We start from the raw sequence: 17,740 nt of genomic DNA, 5'->3' as shown, positions 1-17,740 counted from the left end.
ACTAGAGAGAGAGTGAAGTGAAAGTCGCTCAGTCGTGCCTGACTCTTTGCGACTCCATGGACCGTTCATGGCCAGAATACTGGGGTGGAAAGCCTTTCCCTTCTCCAGGGGATTTTCCAAACCCACGTATTGAACCAGGGTCTCCTGCATTGCAGGCATATTCTTTACCAACTGAGCTATCAGGGAAACTCCTAATAATGAAATCACTAATTGTTATTAATATTTGATAATTAAATCAAATTTATATTATATAAAATTAATATATCAATATTATATAAACATATAATATTAATATTTATAATTAAATCACTAATTGTTATTAACACTTGCACAGGTTTCAGATGATAAATACCTGATGTTTTGGACTTTACTATGTCAGAAAATGGTCCAGGTCCTTTGGATGTGAAGACTCGAACCTAAAGAAAGAAAAGGATATAAAGAAGTGCCTTCAGAAGTGCCCTGAGTGACAATAATTAAGTTCTGAGACTGATAAATTATTGAATGGTTCATTTCAGAGTTATGAGACACATTATGAATAGTTTAGTTAGTCACATCTAAGTATATAGCAATAAATTATGAGGGAAAATATTGTCCTAAACTACTGTTGGTAAGGTTTTTATTGTCCAGAAAAGTACAAAGTAATGGCACAAATCCCTATTGCAAAAGATCTAAAGTTCTTAAAAAAGGTCTTTAGCTATTTCCAAAATTAAGTTACATGGAATATTTAACAGAAACAAAACTATACAGATTATGGTAAACTACTTATCATGAAATCAACATGAAGTTTCAAATAATTAAATTTACTGTACTTTTTAAAAAGGAGATTTATAAAAAGAAAATAGTAATTAACCCTTATATTTGAAAATGAATTGTGTGTTTCAAACCACTTTTACATATATTATTTCTTTTGATCCTCACAACTACTGAGAGTAGAAACTGGACAAAGATCATCATTAGGGTAGGTAACCCAGCCACAATGACACATGTAGGAACTGGCATAAGAACTAAGTCTTCTGAGGTCTGTATGCTTTTCTTCCCACTGTGCCACGTTGCATTCCAACAGCAACATTTTTTAACAATTTTTTTAAATGTCTTTTATTATATAATAATTATTTCCACTTCAAAACCTTGCCTGTGTACTATAGCCTACAAGAAAATTGTCGTCCATAATGACGACCTTGAAAGATAGATCCTCAAGTGTTCTCTCAATCAACAAAACATTGGTTCATTTTTATTATACTTCTATTAAATCTATTCTACTGTATTCTATTTATTACTATCTGTCTATGGTGTGTGTGTGTATGTGTGTGTGTAACATGGTACATACGTATATATATATATATATATATATATGTATATTTTATATATATCAAGCAGCTTTTACTTCTGCACTGGACTATGCAAGTAAAACTCATGCCTATGTATGTATGTCACTTTGCAAAGTTCTGTCCTGACTGAGATTTGAACCACTATAATAACTATATAGGCTCAGTGGTAAAGAATATGCCTGCCACTGCAGGAGACATGGGAAGGGGCTCCTGGAGGAGGAAATGGCAACCTACTCAAATATTCTTGCCTGGGATATCCCATGGACAGAGAAGCCTGGTGGACTACGGTTCACAGGGTTGCAAGAGTCAGACACAAGTGTGAGACTAAACAACACCAACAAACTATAAAGGCAAACACACTTAACCAGAGTATTTGTTTAACTGGAACACACATAATTCTTAACAAATAGGAAAGTGTATTATCTTTCACTTTTATGTATAATTTTTATTAGTATATGTTAACAATACTTTGGCCACCTCATGCGAAGAGTTGACTCATTGGAAAAGACCCTGATGCTGGGAGGGATTGGGGACAGGAGGAGAAGGGGACGACAGAGATTGAGATGGTTGGATGGCATCACCGACTCGATGGACATGAGTTTGAGTAATCTCCGGGAGTTGGTGATGGACAGGGAGGCCTGGCGTGCTGTGGTTCTTGGGGTCACAAAGAGTTGGACACAACTGAGCGACCAAACTGAACTGAACTGAACTGAATATATTATAAAAATAATCATTGAATTAAAATTTTGCAAAAATAAAATAGATCTTCTGGAAACCACAAATCTCTAAAACTCTCCCCAAAACCTTACATTTCCCAAAAAGGATGGAAAATAACTCCAAATATGCACAACCTTGTCACTAACCTGATATATAATGAGGATGTAGAAATCATCAAGCCATCTGCCATAAGGGGAAAGCTTTGTCATATTAGATTAAAAATGCCAAAACAGGTGGCAGTAGCTTTTTCCTTTTGACTCATACTCTCTTTCACTTTCTTCTCTCTCATCAGCCAGGTGAAAAATGTGAGATGTCAACTACCCAGACCCTCATCTTCTATTTCCTTCCGTAACTGGAAGTAAGGGCATCCCCACTTGTTGGATGCCTCCCAGCAACTGATGTGATATGATGGAAAGGATTCTAGAAGCCAGACCAAACAGCACACTACTTCCCAACCACACAGCTTTGGTACCTCACTGATGCACCCAGGGACATGGTTTTTCTTCACAGACAATGTGAAGATCAAATGAGATAATCAGTATAAAAGCACCTACCGTGATACATGGCTTTTAGTGATGGAGCCAAAAATAATGATTTGTTCTGAATCTGGAAGCAAGAAAGTGTCAAGATGTCCTTAATCCTAGCTGTCCCCTCTCCCTGCTACATATTTGCTGCCCACTCGACCTCTGTGATTACAGCATACATCAAATGATTAACAGAGCAGACTTCTTAACCTAGTCCTTTAATCCACTCTCTGTTTACACTGAGACCCCCGTATCCCCATTTTCACTCCCGTACCTGGAAGGCAACGCTGTACCCAGGACTCATGCCCTCCAGCTGAAAAGACATCACTGAGGGAGTGACATTGACAGCAATCCAGTCTTCAAATGTTTTGTTTGTGTCGTTTTGGTTGGATATTTGGTAGAAAATTTCGAATCTTGTTAACACACCGTTTTCATGCTGAGGCTTATTCCACCTAAATTCCACCACAACTTCATTCTTGTTACGGTGTTTTTCACTTGGTAATATAAATATTCTGGGATTCTCTGGTGCTGATGGAACTGAAAAGCAGAGACACAGGGCAGAAAAGAATATAAGGTCGACTTCTATCACTCACGATGAGGGTACAGAGCAACATAGTAATAAATATTTCTCATTCCAGACAGTTAAGGTGTATCTATCTTGTCCTTAAAGATCTTCTGGAGAGAGTATGCCATAGATTTCTTCAGGAACCTATCCTGATATTTCTGCTAGTCTTCCTTTTCTCCAACCCAAATCCTGCTTCCTACCACTGAGGCTCATCTTTCTAGTCTGTGTCCGTATACATGGAAGCTGGCTAGTTCTCCTTATAAAATACAGTATTTACTCCCATTCTGGAGATGGAAATGGCAGTCACCAATGGAAGGAAGACACTATCTCTATCTAGATTTTAGTCAGTTCAGGGTATAAAATAAAGCATATCCAGGGTCCAGGTCATCTCATCTTGAACTCTCTCTGAGAGTATGGCTTGACTGTTGCCATCTATTCTAGAGCCAAACCAAGCAATTGAGCCTCTCACAGTCCTTTAATTAATTTCTCTCTGTGTGTGTACGTCAATCAAGAGGAATTCTTCTGCCTGTTTTCCAAGTTGTGCCATCCAAGACATTCCTCTTCTTTCTCAGGATTCCCCCACAAGGTCTTTTCCCAGTCTCTCATTCCAATCCCATTGCTCCTTAACGTTCAGCACTCACATCATTATCCAATCCCCAGGCCTTTTTACATTGTACCTACATGGGATAAACCTCTTCTTGCTTCATCCCTTAGAGCCCAGCTAAAGTTTCCACTCCCCGAAGGAAGGCCTTCCCTGGTCACACCAGTCCACAAGCATGGCCCTCTCCTGAGAATGCTTCACTTGACAGAGGTGAAGGTTTCATGGCTTGTTTATTCACTCTACACTATTGCTAGTCAACTGCCACTGTCTCATTTCTATTATTATTAGCAATATCTGTGTTTATCTCTCTGCATTTTTTAAAAATTTCCCCCCAGCTTTATTAAGATATAATTGATATATGGGCTTCCCTGGTGGCTCAGACGGTAAAGAATCACCTGCAATACAGGAGACCCAGATACAGAGTCCTGAGTCCTGCAGTACAGAGATCCCTGAGTCAGGAATATTCCCTGGAGAAGGGAATGGCAACCCGCTGCAGTAGTCTTGCCTGGAGAATTGCATGGACAGAAGAGCCTGGCAGGCTACAGTCCACGGGGTTGCAAAGAGTTGTATACAACTGAGTGACTAATACTTTCAATAGACATATAACGTTGTTTAGGTTTAAGGTGTACAGTGTGATGGTGTGATACACACATATATATATTGCAACATGATTAAGGTCAATTAGCACATCAACTTACATAGTTATAATTGTTTGATGTTGCGATAACATTTACTATCTACTCTCTTAGCAACTTTCAGATATATAATACAGTATTGTTGACTATAGTTACCATGATATACATTGATTCCCAGAACTCATAACTTGTTTCATGAGCTTCATCAGAGAAAGAAAGAAAGCACCCTTTCTTAATCCTTATTAAATCCCCCCAAATCTAGCAGAGGACTGGCACACAGTAAGTGCTTAATAAATATTTGTCAATTTGAATAATTTCCAACTATATTATAAATTTCCCAGAGGCACGTGCCAAATCGTATCATTCTTCCTTATTGCCGAGTACTGATGATCCCTTGTTCCCAGTGCATCCTATGGTGGATGCAGTCAAGTCCATTCCACAGAAGAATTCTACCAAAGCTAACATCCCCAAGGCAATCTCAAAGAGTGCACACCTGAATCCAAATGCTAACTGCTCCGGAACCTGCCCAGGTTCCACTATGTTCCTGTTATGAGACTCATGAATAAATACTGCTGATAAAATCTTAACAGTTTTTAAAAAATGCAATGGCAAATGGATTTCTATGTTTATTGTGCTCTTACTACCTGCCAGGTCCCATGCTGGGAAGTTTATATAAATTAAATTAATGTGATATGATCATTTGCCAATGTTTACAAAACTGACTGAATGGAGATTTGAAGAAACCAGAGTGAAAAGTCCAGAGTAAGCCCCAGCCCCGCCACTTAACTATCTTACATGGGGCAACTCCTAGGCTTAACATAACGTAATAACCTGCTAAGTGATTGTTATCTCTTAGCATAACGGAGATAATAACACCTGTTCTACCTACTGCAGAACTGTGTAAGGATCAAATAAAATGATACAATGATGTTTCTGACACATGATAGGGATGTAATAAATGTTTAATAAAGAAATGATACATATAAATGTACTCTGTACACTTTTAAAGTGATATTCACATGTAAAGATGTGGCTAATTTCCTCTTTAAAAATATATTCCAAAGAAAAACACTTTTTAAAAAGTTTAGACATCAGTTATTCACCTACAGAAGATTCTGAGTTACCATCTATAAGAACACCAGGGTAAACCTGCCTTCCAGGAAATTTTTATGTTCTTAAATCCCCTTTGTCCTTAGGAAGCATTTCACAAATAACCTGAAACATATTTCTGCATTTGATACATATATCATCACAGTCAAGTGAAAGTCTTTAAGAAATCTGAAATATTATTTTGAAGTTAATTATGCAGATTTATTTTGCTATTCTAATACCCAAAAAGTCACTGAAAGAGTATTGAATCTAAATACATCTACACAAAACTAAAAATGATTGTCAGAAATGATTAATGATCCATTCTAGATCATGGAAAGCAAGATTTTGCCTTTTTAAAAAAGAGATTTTAACCCTTGTACCTGATTCGGGTGTTCGGAGTGATAGAGATGTTTTGGGCCCCTTTCCCCAGTAGGTATAAGGAGTGACAGAAAGATTAAATAAGGCATAGGGCTCCAGCCCTTCCACAATAAATACAGGTTTAGACTGTTGTTCACTAGCCAGGAACTAAAATATAAGCACAAAACATTATTTTCTTAGGGAGAGAATCATAACATTTTTTTTCCAAATTACAATCTTTAAACTTTAGTCCACATGAAAGTTAGCCTTGTGATTTTGGAAATGCTAATGTTGCTAAGTTCCATGTTGTTCCACAGCACTAGTGTATGTAACACATGAATGGTTAACACTAACCATAAAGCAATCAGAGACTAGCTGTAAAACAGAATTCTCAGGAATAATCTTTATAACCAAATGCTACAGGAACAGTGAGGGAGATGGATTCGGTTAAGTGAAGATTAAGTGCAAATCAGTACAGGCAAGCCTTATGCAGATGGCACAGTCCTCTTGAAAACTAGAAGTTACTAGAACCAATGCCATACCTTAGAATGAGCACTAAATTCCACACTGTAGAAAATGATGCCCCAATCCACTGCTGGGGGAGCATTCCAGAGGATGTGAAATCTCGAAGCATTTCCTTCAATCATAAACGAAGACTCTGGAATGGCATCTGGGATAACCTTAGGGGTAAAGGAGAAGTTCCCTATGGGAGGAAAGAAAGAATAGAGACAGAAAAAAATGGGGATTATCAATTATCATGGACACATGGAATATTAATAGAAACCACTGATAATTAGAACCAAAATAAAATTTTTCTTTCCTTTAATGTATCCTGAAAATTATCTTTTTCTGCCTGTTTCAGGCTGTAAATTTGGGTTAAGAGTTAAAAGGATTGCAAGCACAGAAACTACTAAAGCCTTTTTTCCCTCTTAAAACATAATTTTAAAGGAAAAAAAAAACCCAACCTTAAAATTTATTTAACAGAAAGTATGGAGAAGAGAGGGTAAGCAGGAATACAATATCCTACCTGGCAGAGGCTTGAGGGATGTCTGAACAATTGTGAACTGATTAAATTTGGCTGGTTCCAAAACGGAGACACTGGTCCTCTGACCAATTTCCTGAGCTGTGATAATCCGGAAGCCGTTGATCCAGAAAAGCCGACCACTGTAGAACATCAGTGCATTCTGAGAAATGTCAGAGGTGCTCCAGGCTGCAAATTCTGTGATGGTGGTGTCCCCAGCACTGCTGAAACAGGACGCCAATTAGCGTGTGTGTGGAGTGGGGTAAGGGGTGGTGCGTTCAAGTAGAGAATTCAAGAGGTGAGAATGTGTGTTTGTTTCATGTGTGTGTTTGAAAACAAAGAGAACAAACTTTGCGACAATAATTCTCATTATTCTTAAGTCTCTGTAAAGTTGACTTTTTGCATTTTTTTCAGGAAGTATTCCTCACGTAGATTTTCCAGGGCTTTTCTTACGAATGTGAAATTGCAATAGCAAGTGTTACACAGATGTTAATAAATCCTCATGATTTTTCATAATAACCTCACATTGTAGGCACAACCCACTGATTGGTTTCTCCTCACTGCCTTCCTCTTCTTCTTGGTTAGTTGTACTATTTACTCACCAATCTTTATTCTAAGCTGTTTGATCCTTCGCTTTATACTATTCCCAACAGTCGGTTGCTTCATTGATACTTACCAATTTCCACAGTTTAGTCCAAATGCTGTTTCAGACCAGGGAATTCAAGTAAACAGAATGTCATTTAAAATTGCTTTTAAAGTTTTTTCTCAACGACGAGGAATTTTATCATGATTTTTACTTTAAAAATCTGCTTGGTTGTTTCTAAAATTACTTGGATTTTCTAGTACTCAATAATAACTATCTCAATGATTCTCAGCCTTTTGGAGTAGTCATTTCACTTAAAAAAAATGATCTTCCTATATCTTTTAAAGTGTTGACATTCCCCTTTTTAGAAAAATATGGCACTTAAAATCAAAATAAATAAAAGTTTTGTTTTGAGAGTTTCATTAATACCTCCTTGAGAAAACCGAAATTACCTCAGAGGACCTGGGAGTTGTGAGCCTTATAAAGAAAAACAGCATTCACTTGTACTATTCCCATAGTCCTTTTTCTTGTAAAAGATTCTTTATTCATACCTACTCAGAAGAGAAGATAGCCCCTGGCTTGCTTTTTGGATTTTCACCTTTTCTAATTTTACACTTTCTTGTTTCCACTTCTCAGGAGACTTTTCCAGTATATCTCTTGGTGAGATATATAAAACCAAATTCCATATGGAAAGAAGCTCACCAAGCAGGATGCACTTGACCTGAGAAGACCGGCCCTTTTGGACCATGCCCAGGGATGCTGCAGCCTAGATCCCACAGATATATTCCTGTTAGCCTTGTTCACAGGTGGTTTGTTCAGCATTCCCAAAACAGTCTCCAGGACAGAGACTTCCCTGCAGACTGAGACTGGAAATCCCTTAATTGTCATTGGCTGGAACTGCCCCTCATTCCCAGCTGAAGACTTCTCTTCTGTAAGTATCTCCTGGGCCAATCCAAAAATTCTTGACATCCGGTGTTCATCACAATTTCAGCACAACTTCCTCACTTGCAGCAAGTCAGTACCTCAAACCCTTCAGTCCCCAGCAACTGGTATAGCTGGATTTAAATCACAGCTCAACAACAACAAAAAATCACTAAAAGGTAAATCCTTCCATGAAGCATGTGATACCTATAGAGGTCAGCTGAGGTTACTCTACTAGAGGTTTACTCATTTATTAAGTGAATGTTGGTGCCTAGTTCTGTGGTGGCCACTAGGAATACAGTGGTAAATAAGACAAACACAATCCCTGCCCTCCTAGAATATACAGCCTAGTAAAGTAGGCAGGTAGGAAGCAAATGACTACATTATTGAATGACACTGTCAATAGAAAGGTAGAGTGGGCTCCTTAACAAGGAGACCTAATAGGATCTGGTCAGAGAAACCTTCTCTCAGAGAAAACCATGTTTAAGCTGAGCCTTGCAGTCTGAACACAAAGTAACCAAGAGAACCAGGTTTGGGGACCATTTTATTCAGAGAGAACAGCAGGGTGTGGGTAACTTTAGAGCAATATACTCAGTTCTGACATGACTAAATATGCCTGAACTTTTACGACAAATGCACCCTTTTCAACCTCCAAGACAGATACGGTGTTATAATAGATTCATTATTTAATAAACCAAAGGGAATGGCTGTACATACCAGAGGGAAGGACAGTTTGAAAAGCCACTTACAGTTCTTGCCAAGTTCAGAGTATGCTGAAAGACAGCAAACAGCTAATCTCATCTCTGTTGTCGTTTAGTCACTGTGTCTGACTCTTTGCAACTCCATGGACTGCAGCCTACCAGGCTTCTCTGTCCATGGGATTTCTCCAGGCAAGAATACTGGAGTGGGTTGCCATTTCCTTCTAGAGGCAATCTTTCTGGCCCAGAGATCGATCGTGCTTCTCCTGCACTGGTAGGTGGATTCTTTACCACTGAGACACTAGGGAAACCCAGTCTCATCTCTACTGTATGCTAGAACTACGCTGTCCAATAAGGTAGGCTACAGGTGACTGTTGAGCCCTTAGCTACTAAAATTAAGAAACCAAATCTTTATGTTATTTAATCTTAGTTCATTTAGGTTAGAATTTTAAGCTAATATTTTATTTATACATTATAAATCATATATATGATTTACTAGAAAACTTTTCAAGTATTTTGGAAAAACTTGGGTACATAAGTCAACTTTTCAACTGTAAATTTTATAAAATCTAACTGTAGATCAAATATTTCCTATGAAAATTTAGTGTGCAAATTGAGATGTGCTATGTCTGTAAAATACACCCAGGCTATTAATTAGAATAAAAAGAGTGCAAATAGCTCATTAATAATTTACCTATGTTTTTACTTTTTAAAATGAAGCAACGAGGAAATTTACAATTATGTATGTAGCTCACATTATTTGCATTGGGCAGTGATGATTTAGACTAGAGGTAAGGAGCTTGAAATGCCGTAGAAGGAATTTTGGTTTATATATTAGGGAAAATTTTCTGCTTGTAAAATGGTTCTGGAGTTCCTATCTTTATCTACCACTCTTTTCTCTGGTATGATAAAAAGGCAAACTTACTTGGAGGGCAAAATGCCTGTCATTTGTATAACCCTGTCAAGATCTGCCGCACTCCATTGGGCATGCATACAAGGAAAATTAACCTTTAAATAAAGAAATGCATTTTCAAAGGAGAAACTTCCTTCTCTTATCTGCTGAATCCAACAGTATTGATTTTCTGGACACTTGAGAGCAGGACTCTCAAACAACTCCAGTTAGACTGTCCTCTGAAATAGGCAGACACGTACATAGAATCATGATCCTTCAGCACACTGTCACTTTGAGCACTGTCTGTATCACACAGACAGATTCTTTTGACAATCAGATTGCCAGTACTTCACACTTCTAGAAAAAGGAACAGCCAGTTTTCTATGGTTCACAATTGGGAAACTAGCTAGAGCTATATGTTATAGCTGATATAAAATAAATGATTAATCACATTGCTGTGTATATGATTGTATGAATTATAGGTATGCATTATATATATAGGCTTCCCTGGTGGCTCAGACGGCAAAAATCTGCCTGCAATGCAGGAGACTTAGGTTCAATTCCTGGCTTGGGAACATCCCCTGGAGAAGGGAATGGCTACCCACTCCAGTATTCTTGCCTGGAATATTCCAGGACAGAGGAGCCTGGCGGGCTATAGTCCATGGGGTCACAAAGAATTGTACACAACTGAGTGACTGAGGATGCATGCACATACACCTTTATATATACATACATATATACTCCATTATATGTTTATATATGTATGCATATTCCTTTTTCATATTCTCTATGACTAAGAATTTTTCCATAAACCAAACAAAAGTATTTTTTAATCTAAAAGTAATCTTGAAAAAAAAAAATAAAATAAAAGTAATCTTGAAATTGTATTCATAGAACAGGAATTTTTGGCTTTTGTAAGATTAGACTCTTTTGAAAATTTGATGAAATGATGGATGCTCAGCTTCCAAGCACTCACACACATCCTGAAGCCGGCCATGAACTCCCTAGGGGGTCCAAGAACCCAGCATTAGAAATCTCTGCCCTAGAGCAGGACCTTTTGCTTTACTTTAATGGTTTCCTGACTATCTCTCCAATTTAGTGTGTGACAGTCAGCAAACTTATATACATCTCAATGTGTATAATGTTTCACTGTCCTCATCTGTGAAATAATATGACCTCTAAATTCTCCCTCTGACTGCTGTTCTCTAGTGACTTTTTGTCCTTATTTTAATTTGAGATATGTAACTGTTTCCTTGAAGTTAAAAACTATTGGCTGTTTAAACTAAAAATAGTAATAAACATGGATTTTATAGTATAGGTAAAATAAAATATATGACAATGAGAGGACAAAGAGTGGAGGGCAGTAACTGGAAATATATCATCATAAAATTTTAAAATCATTTATGAAATAAGAACATTTTGAATATGATGATGGTAACTTGAAGATGTTTACTGTTAAAAGTGCTTAGTTTACTCTCTAAAGCAATCTAAAGAAAATTATAAATACACATAATTTAAATGTCATGAGAGGAGATAAAATGGGATACTAAAATAGTATTTTATTCACTGTCAAAAAGGCATAGAAGTAGAATAGAGGGATAAATGGCTGATGAGACAAATGGAAGTCAAACACCAAGATTGTAGACTTACATCCAAACATATTAATGAATAATTATATTAGATGTAAATGAACCAAACACCCCAATTAAAAGGCAGAAACTGTCAGACTGCATAAAAAAGCAAAAACTTATATGCTGTTTACAAGGAACACACTTTAAAGATAAAGACAAAAATTGAAAGTAAAGAGATAAAGAGCTGTGCCCTACAAACTAAGCATAAGAATGCTGCTATAATATCCTAATATCAAAATAGTCTTTAAGATTAAGAGTATTATCATAGATGAATGAGAATATTTTATAGTGATAAAAAGAAATATAATCAAGTATATAGATAAGAATACTAACACAAAGCATTCAGATACATCAACTAAAGAGGACTATAGGCCTATCTATAATCATAGTTGGAGACTGTGTTAAGAAGCATAGAAACCTATCCACTCATTTCCTAGGCTCTTGAGGGGCATTCTCCTTGGTGCCTCTACGGACTCCCTTCATACCCCATTGCCATATTCACCATGGTGGTAGTTAAGTCAGCTAAGACATGTCCAACTCTTGCAACCCCATAGACTGTAGCCTGCTAGGTTCCTCTGTCCATAGGCTTCTCCAGGCAAGAATACTGGAGTGGGGTGCCATTTCCTTCTCCAGGAGATCTTCCTGACCCAGGAATCGAACCCAGGTCTCCGTCATTGCAGGTAGATTATTTACCAACTGAGCTAAGAGGAAAGCCATAGAATATTCACCATATTCTACAGTAATTAGTTGTTTACAAACATCTTTCCTTGCAAGCACAATGCCTGAAAACACAGTGGATAATTAGTAAATGTTTATTGAAAGAATAAATGAATTTTTAAGCACTATCATTTATAACTAAGGGGCAAGTTACTTTCTTTTTCTCAACCAATTGCCTTCAGTATTACTCACCTCTGACCCCGAAGAACAGCTGTATACAGGTGAATACACTGACTGTCTTGAACCAACCAATATAGGAACCCATCACTAAGGTCTAAAGTTAGAGCAATTACCTAAATAGAAAATAAGGAAAGAAAACAAATCAAATATATGTTTAATCTTTGTGATTATGTCACACTTAAGCTACAGATTTCTCTTTAGCATCCTCTTTGGAATAATAAACTTACTGATTTTTACCTTTCACTGAATATAAATATCATGTGAGTATGCTTCTTACTATGTAGTTTGGATATAAGCACTGGTTTCCTAAAAATCCTCAAATGGCAGGAATTATCTATTATTCACTTCTATATACTTATCTCTAGTGGTTCTCAAAGTTTGATTTTTGGACTACCAGCGTCAGCATCACCTGGGAACTGGTTACAAATACAAAGTTTCAACCACACTCCAGGTCCTTCTGAATGAGAAACTTTGAACCACTGTGCCAAGCCTTGTCTAAAGCTAGCACAACTTTGGACTCTTCAGCCACATAAGTCAATGAATCTGATTGTTGTTTAAATCAGTTATTCTCAAACACTGCTGCAGATTAGAATGACCTGTGATTCTTTAAATATCTCAATTTCCAGTCTGGCATCCTGTTAAATTTTGATCTCTGGAGATGGTACTATCTCCAGTATGTCTTCAAATTCCCCAGATAATTCCAATATGTCACCAAGTTTGAGAACCAACCATTCAAGCCATTTTAAATTATATTAATATCTGTTAATTACAACCAAAAACATTCTGATAATTTTCTAAAATACAATACAGACATGGTTTTCATGTGATATAATTGGATAGAGTCGTGTACATATGGAACTTTAGTCCCATTTCCAGCTGACATCTTACAACCACTTTCTATTACTCTTTCTTTGTCTTCTCATTACAATTTGTGTCTTAATTTTAAGTCCAGTTGATTAGGTGAGACCTGTGGAAAAGACTGAGTCTTCCTATAAAATAGAGTGCAAGAGACAGAATTTACAATCCAAGAGATCTTTTTTGCTTTCTTTGGCTTTATAGGTATTGAGATTACTAGGAGTCTGACCTCAGAGTAGTGGAGTCTTTCTAGAGCAGACCTGGAGGCTAAGAGGTATCAGATAAAATAAAGTTGATGACTATGTCTTTAGCAAGATATAACAGCATATAAACAAAAGCATCAACCAGTGAAAAATATAAAAAGAATACAATGAAGTATCCAAGAACTAAAAGTACTTGGTTACCGAAGACTTTCTATAAAGAAATAATCTCAAGTTTCGTGGCTGCCAAAACCTTCAGTCATCATATGAATCACAGCCTTCTGTCTTTAAGAAAACTCAACCTGTTCTTTTTTCAAAAGGTAGAAAACTATTCTAGCAATTTCCAGCCTTTGGGGAATTGAATTATGTCCTTGCTTCAGGCTAAAAGAGATTTATTGATAATTTTTCCAGTTAAAGTGAAACCAGGTTAATATTGCTTTTTATCTATAATGAGATGCCCTAGAGTTTTCTAAATTACAGATTAACTCTACTCTATCTCTTAAAAAAGAAGATTCTACAACTCCCTTTGCTGAAATACGACAAACTATGCCAGCTATAAGTCAAATTCAGGGGATGGGTCATTACCACATTCCTTTACACCAGCCATTGGAGCCCATGGTTAAACAGTGTCAGAGGGTGTTCCATAAACCTTTGGTAACCATCATTATGTCTAATAAAGCCCATCCCTTGGAAATAATCCCTTTGATCTAAATTAAAACCTTGAAGTTTAATCCTGTGGTAAAATGTACTGTATACTATGAGTCCAACATCTTTTCACTTTAAAGCAATATCTCATTTCATTTTCCTTTTCATCATACAAATGAGTCTTTCCTATAAATGACTATTTTATTATACCTATTGATTGCGAAGTATCTTATGACTCCATGATAAAATTGTGAGTAACATGTGAAGGAATGACAGTGAGAGGGAAAGCTTTACTCAGTGCAAAACATTACCTTCAAAACACTCACTAGCATTAACAGAGATGGATGAATAAAACATCAAACAGTGGAACCAGAACACATATTGGCACAAGCAGCAGCACCATTAGCCAGCCTGTGAGAGAATTTGGAGTGGATTTTAAATAAAAATGTATTTCCTCAAACATGCTGAGACATCTAAAAATTCACTCATTTATAGAAAAGTCCCAAAGGGCCCCCCCAGGGCTATCTTGAGTAGATGTATTCCGAAGTACAAGATCAGGACAGCGGGGTGATTACAGATGAAGTCAAGGGGATGAATAGGAAATTACTCTTGAGATACTATTATCTTTAATATGCTTTTACAAAAAAGAGTTTTTCCCCTAACATTTTTTTATTGAAACATAAAAAATATACTTTGTGTTCAATCTCAAGTGGCCCCAAAATACAATTAAGGGATCTTCTCATTATTTGACAGAAATGAATAATCTCTGGATATGGTGTGTAACTTCAATTTCTTTTAAATACCTGTGTTATAATCTGTATATGAAACTCTTAGGAATTATAACCAGCACATCTTTCGGAATTGAGGATCAAATAAGTCAACAATTTGTTTGTTTATAAATGATCTGGTATACCTGTATTATGTATGTTTTATCTCTATTGACAATAAAAAGGGATAAAAAATTTTAAGAAATATTAAATAGATAGAAATAGTACGAATGATTTATTTCTTCCTCACACCTTTCAGTAATTTCTAAAATTTCTACAGTAGAGATACTCTTAAGAGCATCAGAAAAAATAAATTTTCAAAATATAGATGGATAGCTAGAGGGAAGCTAAACAGGATCATGAAAAACATATTGCTTCTAGAAGTTGAGGAAGTAAAAAAAAATTTGTCTTAGAATCATTTCTCTTAATATATTAGTGCATTTTTTAGATTGAGTTATAAAATATAACTTAACTATTGAGTGGTTGTTCTCACTACTTCCCATGAATTATCTCATTTAATCATCACAACAACCCTAAGAGGGAGGACAGTTGTTAATATTCCCATTTTCCATTTAATGAAACAGTTACAGAAAAGTCAAATAGGAGCTGCATTATTAGAGCAGTCAGTAGCAGAAATTGACTAAAAATAATAAAACACCTAATAATCACCCAAAGAGTTCCAAAATATCCAATAGAAATCCTAAAGGCTATAACAATGCTCTTAAAGTGTGAGATTTCAGATTGATTATATTCTTTGCAGCCAAAGATGGAGAAGCTCTATACAGTCAGCAAAAACAAGACTGGGAGCTGACTGTGGCTCAGATCATGAACTCCTTATTGCCAAATTCAGACTTAAATTGAAGGAAGTAGGGAAAATAACTAGACCATTCAGGTATGACCTAAATCAAATCCCTTAGGACTATATAGTGGAAGTGAGAAGTAGATTTAAGGGACTAGATCTGAGAGAGTGTCTGAAGAACGATGGACGAAGGTTCGTGACATGCAAAAAGGCAAAATGACTGTCTGAGGAGACCTTACAAACAGCTGTGAAAAGAAGAAAAGCAAAAACCAAAGGAGAAAAATAAAGATATGCCCACTTGAATGCAGAGTTCCAAAGAACAGCAAGGAGAGATAAGAAAGCCTTCCTCAGTGATCAATGCAAAGAAATAGAGAAAAACAATAGAATGGGAAAGACTAGAGATCTCTTCAAGAAAATTAGAGATACCAAGGGAACATTTCGTGCAAAGATGGGATCGATAAAGGACGGAAATGGTATGGACCTAACAGAAGCAAAAGATATTAAGAAGAGGTGGCAAGAATACACAGAAGAACTGTACAAAAAAGATCTTCACAACCCAGATAATCACGATGGTGTGATCACTCACCTAGAGCCAGACATCCTGGAATGTGAAGTCAAGTAGGCCTTAGGAAGCATCACTACGAACAAAGCTAGTGGAGGTGATGGAATTCCAGTTGAGCTATTTCAATTCCTGAAAGACGATGTGGTGAAAGTGCTGCATTCAATATGCCAGCAAGTTTGGAAAACTCAGCAGTGGCCACAGGACTGGAAAAGGTCAGTTTTCATTCCAATCCCAAAGAAAGGCAATCCCAAAGAATTCTCAAACTACTGCACAATTGCACTCATCTCACACGCTAGTAAAGTAATGCTCAAAATTCTCCAAGCCAGGCTTCAGCAATACGTGAACCATGAACTTCCAGATGTTCAAGCTGGTTTTAGAAAAGGCAGAGGAACCACACATCAAATTGCCAACATCTGCTGGATCATCAAAAAAGCAAGAGTTCCAGAAAAACATCTATTTCTGCTTTATTGACTATGCCAAAGCCTTTGACTATGTGGATCACAATAAACTATGGAAAATTCTGAAAGAGATGGGAATACCAGACCACCTGACCTGCCTCTTGAGAAACCTGTGTGCAGGTTGGGAAGCAGCAGTTAGAACTGGACATGGAACAACAGACTGGTTCCAAATAGGAAAAGGAGTACGTCAAGGCTGTATATTGTCACCCTGCTTATTTAACTTATATGCAGAGTACATCATGAGAAACGTTGGGCTGGAAGAAGCACAAGCTGGAATCAAGATTGCCAGGAGAAATATCAATAACCTCAAATATGCAGATGACACCACCCTTATGGCAGAAAGTAAAGAACTAAAGAGCCTCTCGATGAAAGTGAAAGAGGAGAGTGAAAAAGTTGGCTTAAAGCTCAACATTCAGAAAACGAAGATCATGGCATCTGGTCCCGTCACTTCATGGCAAATAGATGGGGAAACAGTGGCTGACTTTATTTTTGGGGGGTCCAAAATCACTGCAGATGGTGACTGCAGCCATGAAATTAAAAGACGCTTACTCCTTGGAAGGAAAGTTATGACCAACCTAGACAGCATATTAAAAAGCAGAGACATTACTTTGCCAACAAAGGTCCGTCTAGTCAGGGCTATGGTTTTTCCAGTGGTCATGTATGGATGTGAGAGTTGGACTGTGAAGAAAGCTGAGCGCCGAAAAACTGATGCTTTTGAACTGTGGTGTTGGAGAAGACTCTTGAGAGTCCCTTGGACTGCAAGGAGATCCAAACAGTCCATCCTAAGGGAAATTGGTCCTGGGTATTCATTGGAAGGACTGATGCTGAAGCTGAAACTCCAGTACTTTGGCCACCTCATGTGAAGAGTTGACTCATTGGAAAAGACCCTGCTGCTGGGAGGGATTGGGGACAGGAGGAGAAGGGGATGACAGAGGATGAGATGGCTGGATGGCATCACCAACTCGACGGACATGGGTTTGAGTAAACTCCGA

At 37.2% G+C, this 17,740-nt stretch overlaps 1 protein-coding gene across 14 annotated transcripts in view; it reads right to left on the bottom strand.

Annotated features, from left to right (window-relative positions):
• The window catches only part of ROS1 (ROS proto-oncogene 1, receptor tyrosine kinase), a 113,375-nt gene that overhangs the window by 53,989 nt on the left and 41,646 nt on the right, over window positions 1–17,740 (bottom strand). For 12 of the 14 annotated variants that reach the window (XR_009690993.1, XR_009690992.1, XM_061132003.1 and 9 more), the window contains 6 exons: window positions 12,475–12,575; window positions 6,847–7,064; window positions 6,362–6,522; window positions 5,843–5,987; window positions 2,844–3,106; window positions 353–416 (listed from right to left, as the gene is read on the bottom strand). Coding sequence is in view for 12 of the 14 variants with exons in the window: in XM_061132003.1 (XP_060987986.1) it covers window positions 353–416; window positions 2,844–3,106; window positions 5,843–5,987; window positions 6,362–6,522; window positions 6,847–7,064; window positions 12,475–12,575 (952 nt within the window). In the remaining 2 variants the exon portion in view is untranslated. The remainder of the gene's footprint in view (window positions 1–352; window positions 417–2,843; window positions 3,107–5,842; window positions 5,988–6,361; window positions 6,523–6,846; window positions 7,065–12,474; window positions 12,576–17,740) is intronic. The other 2 variants (XM_061131994.1, XM_061131996.1) reach the window with 1 other exon arrangement.

The sequence above is a fragment of the Dama dama genome, chromosome 28 (genome assembly GCF_033118175.1).
Source record: "Dama dama isolate Ldn47 chromosome 28, ASM3311817v1, whole genome shotgun sequence".
Taxonomy (NCBI): domain Eukaryota; kingdom Metazoa; phylum Chordata; class Mammalia; order Artiodactyla; family Cervidae; genus Dama; species Dama dama.
The sequence above is the reverse complement of the archived record's forward strand: the minus strand, read 5'-3'. Positions and strand labels throughout refer to the sequence as shown.